This window comes from Penaeus monodon, chromosome 3 (genome assembly GCF_015228065.2).
Source record: "Penaeus monodon isolate SGIC_2016 chromosome 3, NSTDA_Pmon_1, whole genome shotgun sequence".
NCBI classification, from domain to species: Eukaryota; Metazoa; Arthropoda; class Malacostraca; order Decapoda; family Penaeidae; genus Penaeus; species Penaeus monodon.
Window position 1 is genome coordinate 17,121,858 of NC_051388.1, and position 13,821 is coordinate 17,135,678.

General features: G+C 47.8%; 1 protein-coding gene across 1 annotated transcript in view; it reads left to right on the plus strand.

Annotated features, from left to right (window-relative positions):
* Positions 1-13,821, plus strand: part of LOC119592712 (skin secretory protein xP2-like) — a gene marked incomplete in the record, with an annotated part of 85,662 nt that overhangs the window by 64,714 nt on the left and 7,127 nt on the right. The window contains 1 exon segment of the mRNA XM_037941650.1: positions 12,429-12,544. Within this exon segment, the coding sequence (XP_037797578.1) occupies positions 12,429-12,544 (116 nt within the window).

Sequence of the window (13,821 nt, forward strand, 5' to 3'; positions counted from 1 at the left end):
CTCTCTCTCTCTCTCTCATGCCCCTCTCTCTCTCTCTCACCTCCTCTTCTCTCTCTCTCTCTCTCATGCTCTCTCTCTCTCTCTCTCTCATGCTCTCTCTCTCTCTTCTCTCATGCTCTCTCTCTCTCTTCTCTCTCTCTCTCTCTCTCTCACTCTCTCTCTCTCTCTCTCTCTCTCCCCCTTTTTTCTTCAGCCCCTCACCCTCTTCTCTCTCCCTTCCTTACTCCCCTTTCCTTCTTCATCTCTCCCTCCTTTTTTTTCAGCCCCTCACCACTCCTCTCCCCTCTCCCCTCTTCTCCACTCTTCTCTTCTCACCCGCGCTCTCCCTTCCTTTCCCCTCCTCTCCTCAACAATTCTCTTTCCTCTCTCCCTCTCCCCTTCCTTCCTCTCTCCCTTTCTTACTCCCCTTACCTTCTTCCTCTTTCCCTCCCTTTCTTTCTGCCCCTTACCTCTCCTCTGCCCTCACTCCACTCTTCTTTCTTCTCTTCCTCTCTTCTCTTCTCTCCCAACCCGTGCACTCCCTTCCTTTCCTCTCCTTTCCTCTCCTTTCCTCTGCCTTTTTTGTGTCCGTATGTGTGTCCTCTTTCCTCCTTTCTTTTCTGGGAACCGCACTGTAGCCTGTATTTCAAGTGATCCGTCGGTCGGTTTAGAGAGGTTAAGGCGATTATGTTTGTTCTTTGTTTGTTTAAGAAGTAGACGCTGTAGCCAATAATATTTTTGAGGCCCGCGAGGTAAACTAGAAGAGCCTGATGCGCTGAGAGAATATTACTTAGTCTTTAAATGACGAACTCGGTTAATCTTATTAGCAGTTGATATATCGGCGGCTTATTTATTCAGATTCTTTATGTGCACGTATGCATGTTTGTGCATAATTGAAAGTTGTAGGATTTCAGTGTTTAATTGATTGCAATTATTATTAATATCTGCTAGTTTACCCCATTTATTTATTCAAAACTCACGGCGGTAGGTCCCATCTGTGTATGCATGTATAGTAGTTTTGTGTGCGTACGTGTCGGTGGAGCGGCAGTACACATGCGCCCGCAACGACAGACGACTATTGACTGAGTGTTCAAGGTGTAACAGCTGAGCGAAGAGGTGCTCCCGACACGCCGGGAACACGCTCAGACGCCGTCGCGCCGTTCCCTCTGCGCGAGATGCAGAGCGGAGGAAAAAGTAGGCAAGATGAGTGGAGATGCTCCCCGGTGTGCGATGCGTGGAGCTCAAGGGCTGGGGACTGGAGAAGGGGAGAAGGGAATGAGGGGGTTAGGGGAAGTGAGGGGTGGAAGAAAGAGAGCAGGGAGCGAGGAATAGAAGGGAAAAGAAAGAAAGGCAGATATAAAGAGAGGAAGAGGGGGCAGATGGGGGAGAAGCGAGAGCGACAGAGAGCGAATCAGAAGACGATGAGAGTAGCGCAAGGTAGGAACAAGCGCGGACGGACAGTACTGCCGGCTGAGAATCGATGAGTGAGAGCAAAAGGACCAGACGTACCCAGGGCTGCCTGGCGTCTATGGTGAACAAGAGTACTAGAGAGTAGAGTTACGTGGGTGGGGGAGACGGGGTGGAGTGGAAGGGGGAAAGATAGAGAGGGGGGAGAGAAAAGGAGCAGAGCATTTTGCGCGGTGATGGGGGGGTTGAAGGCGTCTCATCGTACCCCTCGGTGGGGGGGAAAGAGCGAGAGAGAGGAGAGAGAGGAGAGAGAGAGAGAGAGAGAGAGAGAGAAAAGGAGAAGGAGAGAGAGAGAGAGAGAGTACGCTATTTCACGGTATATTCTCTTTTTTCTTTCCTTTCTATTTTTCTATCTCTCTCTCTCTCTCTTTCTCTTTCTCTTTTTTTCTTTCCCCTCTTTTCTCTCTCTCTCTCTCTCTCTCTTCCCCCCCTTCCTCCTCTCTCTCTCCTTCTCTTCTCTCCCCTCTCTCTCTCCCCCTCTCTCTCTCTCTCCTCTCCTTCTCTCTCTCCTCTTTTCTCCCCTCATTTTTCTCTCTTTCTCTTTTTCCCTTTTTCCCTTTCTCTCTCTCCTCCTCTCTTTCTCTCTTTCCCTTTTTTTTCTCTCTCTCTTCTCCTCTCCTTCCTCTTCTCTTTTCTCTCTCCTTCCCTTTCCTTTCTCTCTTTCTCCTCTCTCTCTCTTTCTCTCTCCCTCCCCCCCCTCCCTCCCTCCCTCCCCCCTCCCTCCCTCCCCTCCCCCCCCCATCCCTCCCTCCCCCCCCCCTCTCTCTCTCTCCCTCCTCTCTCTCCTCTCCTCTCTTTTCTCTCTCTCTCTCTCTCTCTCTCTCTCCTCGCTCTCTCTCCCCTTCTCTCTCTCTCTTCCTCTCTTTTTCCCCTTTTCTCTCTCCTCTTTGTCTCTCTTTCTTTTTTTCTGTGTGTGTGTGGTGTTTGTGTGTGTGTGTGTGTGTGTTGTGTTGTGGTGTGTGTGGTGTGTGTGTGTGTGGTTTGTTTGTGTGTGGTGTTCTGCCTTCTGCTGTGAGAGTAATGAATGCCGCGTGATCACTGAGTGAGTGCGTGAGTGAGTGAGTGCGTGAGTGTGTGAGTGCGTGTGTGTGTGTGCGCGCGCGCGGGGGGGTGTATGTTGTATGTATTTTTGTATGTATGTATGTATGTGTTTGGTGGGGTGGTGAGTGATGCTGCTACTACTGACTGAGAGAGAATGTGAGAAAGTGAGTGAGGTAGGGAGAAAGAAGGAAAAGGAGAGATAAAGTGATTTATTTATTCATTTACTTTCCATCCATCCCGTGATCCTTTGTTTCGCATCGCCTATTTTTTGTGTGTGCATCTTCCCGTAACCTCCCTCTATTTTGTCACTCCCCGCCTTCCTCCTCTGGCCCCTTTCCTACTCTCCTCCGTGGTCGCAGCTCCTTCGCCCCAAGCCCCCTCTCGCTTCTCTTTGTTGCTTAGGTTCATCCACTTCTCTCCTGCTTTTGCCCGCTTCCTCCTCTCTCCCCCCTCTTCCTCTTCGTACGACGAAGACCACGAGAATCGATGAAACCCATTCTGCTTTCTGATATTTTATGTAAGCAGGTGAATCCCGCCGTGCATTTTGCTCAAGGTTCATGATTGTTGTTAAGAAAGAAAACGAAGGGGAAAGAAGCGGGCGATCATAACGCCTATTATATTCAATGATTGAAATATTCGGACTTGTGTTGCGTTATAAACGTTTTTTTATTGTTTATGCAGGGTTATATATAGTGATCAATCTATTTGTTGCTTTAAGTTTGGATGGCTGTACTCTGGGTGCTGGCGCTGTTGCTGGGGAACGGCACGGGAGGTGAGCTGTGTAGCCAGCTGTTGAAGACTAGGGAGGACCAGCTGCAGCACCTCCCCACCGGCTGGGGTGGGGAGGGGATGCTGCAACTCGTTAGTTGGGAAGGGAGTGTGAACTGTAGATGTATTGGTTTGCTGGGAAGATGGACGAGAAAGACAAGGTACAGGGAGAGGGGGTCAGTCACGGATTGTGCGTATACACACGATTGTGTACTCTTGAGAGAGAAAAGAGAGAGCGGTCCTCTGTGGGAGAGGCACGGCCTTTAGAGTCAGCTGTTGCCACCAGGAATGTGAAGGTGGGCACTCGCGTCTAGGGAGAAGATCCACTCTTATTTCAGAGGGTTAAAGTTGACGTAGCATTTGCTTTGATAATTCGTCGCACGTGATAAGCCGCCTCTTGAAGTTGTCTCGCGTGTGCCCCGAGCAGATGCTCTTTGCAGATATACTGCCGTTTCACATTATAATTTTGAGAGGAGTCCATGGCTGCGATCTATCACGGACGGGCTGTGATTGAGGGCGAGGAGCGCAAGAGCTATTCATTAGAGAAGTGTTGGTCGCGGGTCAGTCTGCACGCCGGGAACACAAGGTGTCGCTGCAATGGTCGGGAAGATTTCCCCCTTTTCTCATAGCTGCCACGAGGGAGTCTCTCTCCGTGGCCATCAGATGTGTCACTGTGACTTGCATAAGCGTAGGTATGAGCGGGTAGGGCCGCTACGTGTGGCACGGGAGACACCAAGCAAACAAAAACTGGTGATAGTAGTGTCGGGTCCGCGGCCTCTAAGCCCCTCCCCTTCTCCCTATCCCTCTACTGCCGCCATGACTGGGTACGAAGAGCGAAGGGAACTCCCCAGCCAGGAGCCCCCCCTCCTCCCCGCGCGACTCCTCTCCGTCTCTCTCTACCTCGCCCTATTTCATCCCCCCCTCCTGCCACCACCACCACCACTGCCGCCGCTGCCTCCTCCTCCTCCTCCTCCTCCTCCTCCTCCTCCTCCTCCTCCTCCTCCTCCTCCTTCCTCTCTCTCTCTCTCTCTCTCCCCTTCTCTCTCTCTCTCTCTCTCTCTCTCTCTCTCTCTCTCTCTCTCTCTCTCTCTCTCTCTCTCTCTCTCTCTCTCTCTCTCGCTCTCTCTCTCTCTCTCTCTTTCTGCTTTTCACTTTCTGTTTTTCTCTTTCTCTTCCTCTATCTCTCGCTCACTCGCACGCTCGCTTTCTTTTTCCAATTCACCGTCCTCCCCCTCCCTAGTGCCCGACCCCGCGCTCTCCTGTACTTCCATACCTTGCAACCAGGCACGCAGCATAACTTCTTGCACATTAATCGCCTGTGCTGCTTTACCTCGATTCGTGGAGTCGGTCTCGTAACTCGAAGGTGGGATTTCACCCTTTTATGTGGTCCCATCCTCATTTTTTCATTATTTTCATTATATCTGTTGCATGTCCATTTTATTTTTCTATCTAGTAGTTTTGCATATTCGGTTTGGATAATAGAATTAACTTTCTTTTTTTTGCGTCTCGCTCGACACGTGACCTTGCGTTGTGTCGTAATCAGCTCTGCAGTATTGGATAGCTGCAACACAGTAGTTCGAGCTTAAGGATGAAAGATGTAATATAAATTTGAAGTCTGTCCGTGGTCTCCTGTAATAGTACATCCTTCTCCGTCTCTCTCTCTCTCTCTCTCTCTCTCTCTCTCTCTCTCTCTCTCTCTCTCTCTCTCTCCCCTCCCTCCCTCCCTCCTCCCTCCTCCCTCCCTCCCTCTCCCCCCTCCATCCCTCCCTCCCCTCCCCTCTCTCTCTCTCTCTCTCTCTCTCTCTCTCTCTCTCTCTCTCTCTCTCTCTCTCTCTCTCTCTCTCTCTCTCTCTCTCTCTCTCGCCCCTCTCCTTCTCGCCTCCTCTCCTCTTCTCTGCACCTTCTCCCTCTCCCTCTCCCTCCTCCTCTCCCTTCCCCCATTCCTCCCTCCCTCCCTCCCCTCCTCTCCCCTCCCCCCTCTGTTTCTGCCATTCTCCCTCCCACTTCCTTATACTCCCCCATTCCCCCATAGATTTATCAACGACTGGTCTACACATAGGCAAGAATATTAAGTCCTAAGAAAAACAACAAACTTTCATTTTTGGAAAGAAAATTATAATCAGATTCTTTTCCCGGCGATTTTTATGAGTGACAGATATTTTGCAAGAATATGAAAAAGGTGCTTCCATTAATATCACAGTATATGAAAAGCTATGGGAGGAAAAAAGTTTCCGAGTCTAAAACCGGAGATTGTTTACATCCATAGAGGTTTGCGAACGCGAAGATTGGCCAATTTGTTTAAAGGTAAAGGTGTCCGGCAAGTGGTTGACTTACAGCGCTCGCAAGTGGGACACATACCTGCCTTATCTCACCGCCTCACTCGCCACACGCGCGCACTTACATGAATATACAAATACAAATGCGCGCACACTCAAGTACTTACGTGCAAAAACATTCACCTACATATGCATTTGCGTTTATTTGTGCACATGCACAAACACATGAATACAGTTACGCTTGCGCACATTCTATACTTAGACTCTTTCATACATACTGCAGATTATTATTACCTTTTAAGTATGACCGGGGATATATCCTTGAGGTCCTTGAGACCCCACAGCAGACATCTGGCAGGCAAATTGTTCCATGAATTCTAGGATCGGTGTATTTGTTATTGTAGTCTCATGGCCGTCGTTCGGTCGAGCCAGAATGGGTGCCGTCTGACGGCGGCGGCAGCGGCGCTTCGGCCTTCACAACGACCTGAGATTGAAGGGGAGGCTTTGTGGGCAGACGAGATTTGTCGGTGGAATGGTGTTCGTTGCAGTGCTTGCCTGTGTGTGTGTCTGTAGTGGTAGTGCCTTCTGCCGGTCCACTTGACCGCGATTTCCATACAGATGCTTGCTATTGACCGGTTCTCTAAAGGCCTTACTCAGCATCAGTGCTTGCGCATTTTCCCCGGTCTTTCTGCTCTGTTTTCATTGTGCACACTTACACGTATTCTATATGTGTGCGTGTAGGTATATATATATATGTGTGTATGTGTATGTGTATGTGTATGTGTATGTGTATGTGTATGTGTATGTGTATGTGTATGTGTATGTGTTGTGTATGTGTGTGTGTGTGTGTGTGTGTGTGTGTGTGTGTGTGTGTGTGTGTGTGTGTGTGTGTGTGTGTGTGTGTGTGTGTGTGTGTGTGTGTGTGTACTGGCAAATGAATATATGCTCGCGACTACTATCCTACTTAAATACATATTTTCTCAAAGTGGTGAACAGAAGTACACCAATAGACGGCTCGCCCATTTGCGGCGACAAATGTTGACGTCTGCGCCTTTCGGGGCGTAGTCCTGCGTTATCTGAGGAACATCATTATCCGAATGGCGGGGTTTGGTTCGCATGCTTTGCTCACGGCACTTGTCATATTTCCCGTCAAATCAGCATCAGAATCCCCCTTTTCATAGTCTTTATACGTTAAGAAATAGCTGCACATTTACTCAGGAGATACCGCAGGCTTGTTTTTAGGCGAGTCTTTTTGTCGGGCATGCGAGAAGGGTTGACGCCAGTGTTGCTTGCACATGAGGTGATGCATTTGCCTGATTCTGGGGGGGGGCATCGCACAGCAGTGCCGCTCATTACCTACCTCCTCTAATGGTGGAAACTAGGCTTTACGCGAAATGACATGGTTAGAATTCGTGGATCGGTAGTTGCTCTCGTGGGTGCAAACTGTCCCGTTAGTTGGCTGTCCAGTAACATTAGCATAAAAACATGGCGCATGCTATACTTAGACAGCAGGCTATTTTTAGCCCACCTAATATAAACTCTTAATGAAAGCATTGGGATACTCTGCAACGGGTCTTCCCAGCACATTGTTGACGCTCTGGCACGAGTGATGTGATCGCACTTGTAGGACTCTGACCGTAAGGAATGTTGAACGAAAGATCCTCACTCCCTCGCTTATCCGCGGCCGTGGAGATACTTGTGTAGCCTGTGAAGCATAGTAGCAAATATAGGTGTCGCTGTGGCCAATGGAGGAGCGGGAGCAGGCGGTGGTGGAGGAGGCTGGTCCAGCAGCGTCATGAACGAACGGACGACCTACAAGAGCACCAATCCCCTTCCCTTCTTACCTCTCTACCTCCCTCCCTCCCTCCCTTCCTCCCTCCTTCCCTCCTTCCTCCTCCCTCCCTCCCTCCTTCCTCCCTCCTCCCTCCTCCTCCCTCCTCCTCCTCCTCCTCCTCCTCCTCCTCCTCCTCCTCCCCCTCCCTCCCTCCTCTTCCTCCTCCTCCCCCTCCCCCTCCCCCCCCCCTCCTCCTCCTCTTCTCCTTCTCCTCCTCCTCCTCCTACTCCTACTCCTACTCCTCTTCCTCCTCCTACTCCTCTTCCTCCTCCTCCTCCTCCTCCTCCTCCTCCTCCTCCCCACCCCTTCTTTACATTACCTTACTCAGGGGACCCCCCATGGATATATGCATACCCTCCCCCTGCCCCTCCTTTCCCCCATCCCCACGTCCGCCCATGATTGCCAGCAGAACTGGCACAGGCAGCGCCGCCATCTTGACTGAAGTGTTGAAGTGGTGTGCCCCCCTTAGCCACCGATACAGCTTCCACCAGCGAGCCGGCGTTCCTCTCGTTCCTTGGCACCCCTCGTGAGCAGACCCTTTGTGGGGCACATGACCCTGTGGCCGGAATGGGGTCAAATTATCCCCGAGGGCGCACTGTCCCCGCTCCTCCGAGGCGCTGCTGTGAATTGTGCAATATACGAAGGAGGAGTCGGAGTCGGTGAATGGGCTGTCTCATGCATATGCAACTTTTTGACGCGAACGGATGACGAACTGGGTATTCTTGAGTACTCTGTGATGTTGATAAGAGGGGGGAGGGGGTGTGACGAAGCGTTCTGGGTAAAGAATGGGTGCCGGGTAGGAAAAGCCGTAATGAGTACCAAGTCTGTTGATATGTTATGATAGCGAAATTAAGTGAATATGGAAGACATGAGTAGAATTTAAAAGTACCCCGTCCCGAGTCTTATTCAGAGCAGCAAGCAAGCAAGCAAGCAAGCAAGCAGGTGACATGCGCGTAAGTAATGGATTCATCTGTCCCAACGCGGATGTGTTCTAAAGTACACTTAAAGGTGTAATAGCCTTTACATGACAGCCAGGTGCGGACGAACGAAAGAGAGAGAGAGAGAGAGAGAGAGAGAGAGAGAGAGACAGAGAGAGAGACAGACAGAGAGAGAGAGAGAGTGAGAGTGAGAGTGAGAGTGAGTGAGTGAGTGAGTGTACTTACACATTCCGATTTCATGAGGTTTTAATTTCATATGGGTCAGCATTACTCACATTTGTGTTACGCTAGTCATTAGATGGTTATACTTGTTGGTGATGTAATTCCCCCCCCCCCTTCATCCGCTCGACATGCATTGATGCAGACACTGTAGCCTGCAAAGAGGTCCCCCGTCGTGTGTCACGGATGCAAAGCGCACGTTGTAGTGTTAGCAGCAATAGATTCGGATGTCGGTGTATTTGTCTGTGGGCTTCTCACTTTGTGGCGCAGTCTTTCGTTTCATCTGTTATCTTCCTAGAACTCCGTCAGTGTATTTTTCCCTCCCTCTCTCCCTCTTTGTCTGCCTTTCCTCTCACCCTTCCTCTGTCTCTCTCTCTGTGATGTTGAAGGTAAAATGGCAATATAGCAAGACAGTTAGACGCGGGCAGTAGGGCGGAGCGTCGGGAAGGTAGGGTAGCAGGGAGGTATGAAAGGAAGGAGGGCAAGTAGGAAGGACAGGAAGAGGCAGAGCAGGAGGGGCTTAAAGGAGAACGGGGAGAGTTGGAGAAAGGGCACTTGGGCAGGAAAAAGTCGAGGGACTGCAGAAGGGCACTTGGGCAGGAAGAGGTCGAGGGGCATAAAGAAGGGAATGGTGTTAGAGCCAATAGGAGGTCAAGGCAAGGACGAAGGATAAAGGGAAGAATGATGGGATAGGAAAGGTAGGGTGGTAGGGCAGGAAGGACTGGAGGAAGGGAGGCAGGGCAGGGTGGCGGGGCATGGTGGGCTGGAGCAGGCTAAGGACGGCCTTCAGCAGCTATTGATCGAGTGCGCTACTGGCGACTTCCTGTGGCAGCGGCAGCGTACTGTTGTAGAGGCCTTGCTGGAGTTCCTGCTTCTCTCTCGTGTTGGAGCCACTGCCAGTGGACAGGTGAAAGGTCACGCCAGAACAGCAGTGCCACAAACGGCAATGCATTTCTCGCCAACTTTAATTCGCACTAAAAGTAAAGCTGTCTATGCAGTGGAGGTCGTTCACTGTCTGCCCACACTCTAGACTGGCACCCTGGCTCTCCGACACGTCAGTGCACAAACAGGCAATTTTAAAACTGTTTTCGAACTTCGTTTTAGGTTCTGATGCCTCTATTTTTTAATTAGCAATGATTATGATACAAAAAGAAATTAATGAGGCTTGGTTTTTAGTGCATGCAGGATGTTGTAGCAGGTGGGGCAGTGGGGCAGGAGGAGGCCAAGGATGCAAGGATAGTGGGATGGGACTAGGTTAGCAAGTGAAGCAGGTGATGCTGCTGGGACGGATAAATAGGAGTGGGTGAACAAGGATACAAGTCAGTTGATGCGAGTTGTTTGATGGAGGGAAACAAGGGTCGTTTGAGGAAAATGCATGGTCTTGTTAAATCACAGTTTAATATGAGTTGTGTAATTTTGCAGCCCCTGATAATCATGTTTCAAGCGAACGAAATTGCGAAGAGGAAGTCGGTCATGTGGGGAGAGCGTTTGCACGATGGAGCGTTGAATTAGTAGGATGCACCAACACTGTCTGGTCCTCTTTGGCGTGTGACGCACGGGATGTTTTCATCAAGCGGACTGTGCTATGCGTGGTAATAGGTGGATCAGGTAGCATAGAGGATGATTCTGCCGGGCTGATAAGGTATATGGTGAGGCTATACATGGATTCGCATCTCGGGAGCATGGCAATGAGGTGAATGGAACGGAGCAGTTGCACATTGCGGAGGACGTCGCTGTGTTTTATTGTGGGGAGAGGTGCGTGTTGCTAAGGGCTGGGGACTTGTTATACTGGGCTGGGAGGGTGGCCAGAACTATATATTATACGTGTGCAGAGGCACATGCTGAGGCGGGGAAACGGCCGTATTTTGACACAGATTCAGGTGCGCGTCTGTGGCTTAGATTCATATATTCTCCTCGTCTCAAGTGGACGGGTTAAGCGGCAAGGGCGCCCTTTGAAACGGTGGGGTACGAGTAGCCATTTGGAGTTTAGTTTCAGTTGCAAGTGAATTGGCGACCGTTTTTCACCAATGACCTGTGCAGATGCATTAGCAGAGGAACTGCGATGGAATTAAGCCATCTAGCTGAACAGGTGGCGATTTGAATAGGGACGGGGTTATTTCTTTAGTCGTAGACACGAAAATCTATTTAGGGAGAGCGTTATTAAGGGAGCTTGCGAAACGCTAAACAATGAACGGTTTATGCATAAGCTAACCCAAGATCTGAAACGATTTTTTAACAGCCTCTTTTGGATCAAAGACATTTGGAAACTGTTTTGCAAAGGGATGGGAAAATGTGTTGACGAAGGGAAGCGCAGAAGGCCCTCGAGGAGAGTACGTGTTGATCGGACCTTCAAGTACGTCCGAATACACGGTCGCTAGGATCTGGATGCCAGTACTTATGGGGAGTTTCTTTTAACAAGGATGCTAGAGTAGGGTGCTTGTTTCCGTTTATTAGCTGGAAGGCTAGGATGTGACGTTTTATTTGTGTGCGCGGCACGGCTTTTCGGGTTTCAGAATTTCGTTTGTATTGAAGAGATATTTTAAGGGGGAGAAAATTGTAATGAAAATTATCATAATGTTATGTTGCAATTTGGGATTAAATTAATTAAAGTTATTGAAAAGATGAAATTACCAGCGTAGCTGAATAGGTATAAAAGAGCATAAGTTATTAAATCCGCAAATACTAACAAATGCATCCTTAGCTGAATGCATTTCGGTGGTTACAGCCCGAAATGATTGACTATGAAAAAGCAACGTAGACGCAAGTACAAGGTCTGGCAAGCGGCGACCACCACGACGAGACTGTGGCCAGACACCCTTTACGTCATGTGCCTGCACCTCCACCTCCCCAGTCCCGTCGCCCCCCTGTCTGCTTAACATTATCCCCCTCCGTCCCTCTTCTCATCCACGCCTTCGTAGTAACCTCTCTTTCTCTCTCTCTCTCTCTCTCTCTCTCTCTCTCTCTCTCTCTCTCTCTCTCTCTCTCTCTCTCTCTCTCTATATATATATATATATATATATATATATATATATATATATATTATATATATATAGTGTGTTTATGTATATATTTATATATATTGTATGTATGTATAGATATTGTATATCTGCGCCCCCGCGCGCGCACACATACGCACGTACGCGCGCGCGCGCGCACACACACACACACACACACACACACACACACACACACACACACACACACACACGACACACACACACACACACACCACACACACACACACACACACACACACACACACACACACACACACAGCACGCACACACACACACACCCACACACACACACACACACACACACACACACACACACACACACACACACACACGTACGTACGCACGCACGCACGCACGCACACACACACATATATATATGTGTGTGTGTGTGTGTGTGTGTGTGTGTGTGTGTGTGTGTGTTTGTAACACACACACACACGCGCACGCACGCACCCACACACACATACATACACACACACACACACACACACACACACACACACACACACACACACACACACACACACACACACACACACACACACACACACACACACACAACACATACACATACACACACACACACACACACACACACACACACACACACACACACACACACACACACACACATATACACACATACATGCATACATACTTACATTCATACAGATACATTTATACATACATTCATACATATGTACATACATGCATATATACATACATACATGCGTACATTCATCGACCTACCATTGATTGTCTATATTGCAAGAAGAGATAGTCATTGCTAATTTCAGTGATTTCTTGGCAAGTCAAAGCGTCATACCAATTGTTTTTAATTAATAAATCTTTCTGATTCCGTCTCTAACGCTTTTCTCTTTCTTTTCAGGGCAACAACAGTCGGGGGAGCAGGAGTTGGCGACGAAGATGCTACAGATCCAGAGCAAACGGTTCTACATAGATGTGAAACAAAACAGACGCGGCAGGTTTATGAAAGTAGCAGAGGTTTGTTATTTTTATTTTTTTTGTAGTGTTTTGTATCTTTATCTCCTTTTGATGTTTCTTCCGTCTTTCTCGACGGGGACGGAAAGGGAAGGGGGAGGAGATGGTGTGGCTGTTAGACCTGGTAAAGACATTGGAAGATTATTGATTATTGTTATTATATTCGTCTTCTGTTTTTGTTGATATTTGGAAAAGTTTGTTGTAGTTCGCCAACGTCAAAGATACTATTTTAATTATATTTATTTCGAAAACAGATATGAGACGTAAGAATATATTTTGACAGGAATGTCTTTACTTCTTGTCACAATAATAATAGTTTTATGGAAGTGCAATATGAATAGATTATAAAAATTTATAAGTTTGTATTGTCTGATAAGTAGTGTGTTCTTTAATTTCTTATTAGAATCAGCTGATCGAAGTATGACATTCTAAGAGGGGGGTGATACTTCATTTTAGGGGAGCACAAGTAATTTAGATTTCAGAAAATCAGGAATTTGTTCGTTCATTGATAATTAAGAATTATATAGAGCAGAATAAGGAGCGGAAAGAGTGAGGCGATCAAGAGTTTTTCCTCATATTACAGTAAGAGTGCAAATTACAGACACAAACACACACATATATACACACATACATGAGGTATTTCAGAACCTCTTATAATTTTGATAGTCTCATCATTCATTGTAACAGCTCTTTGTGCTAATGCACAGTAGATAGTATACCAAAATTGCCAATATATATATGTCACTAATTTTTAATGTTGCAATAAAGAACAGTGGTGGACATGCATCACACGCACTGAAGTGACGTTTTTTTTTTTTTTTCTTTCTTTCTTTTTTCTTTTCTTTTTCTTTTTCTTTTGGCCCGAGTACAAAATGGGGAATGTATTTCGGTGCGTCTACTGCCCATGTTATTTTACTGTATTTCTGGGTTGTTTCATAATTTGTAATATCTCGTTGAAGTTGCAAGGAATTATGTAATGATGAAAATATTTTTTCCAGATTGGTGCTGATGGCAGAAGAAATCAAGTATTTCTTGCACTTTCCACAGCAGCAGAGTTTAGGGATCACCTGTCACATTTTAGTGATTTTTATGCTAATCTTGGTGAGTTATTGAATGATTGAAAGGTGCGAGTGTTCCTCAACTTTCTTAGGGCTACCATATCATAGGTATCTTTCCTTACTAAATTCCGTAAATGTAGATTTCTAAATCTGTAAAGCAACCTCCGTCACTGTAATTATTTTTAATTGTAATATCCTTACATTGAAAGGTTTTTATTCATG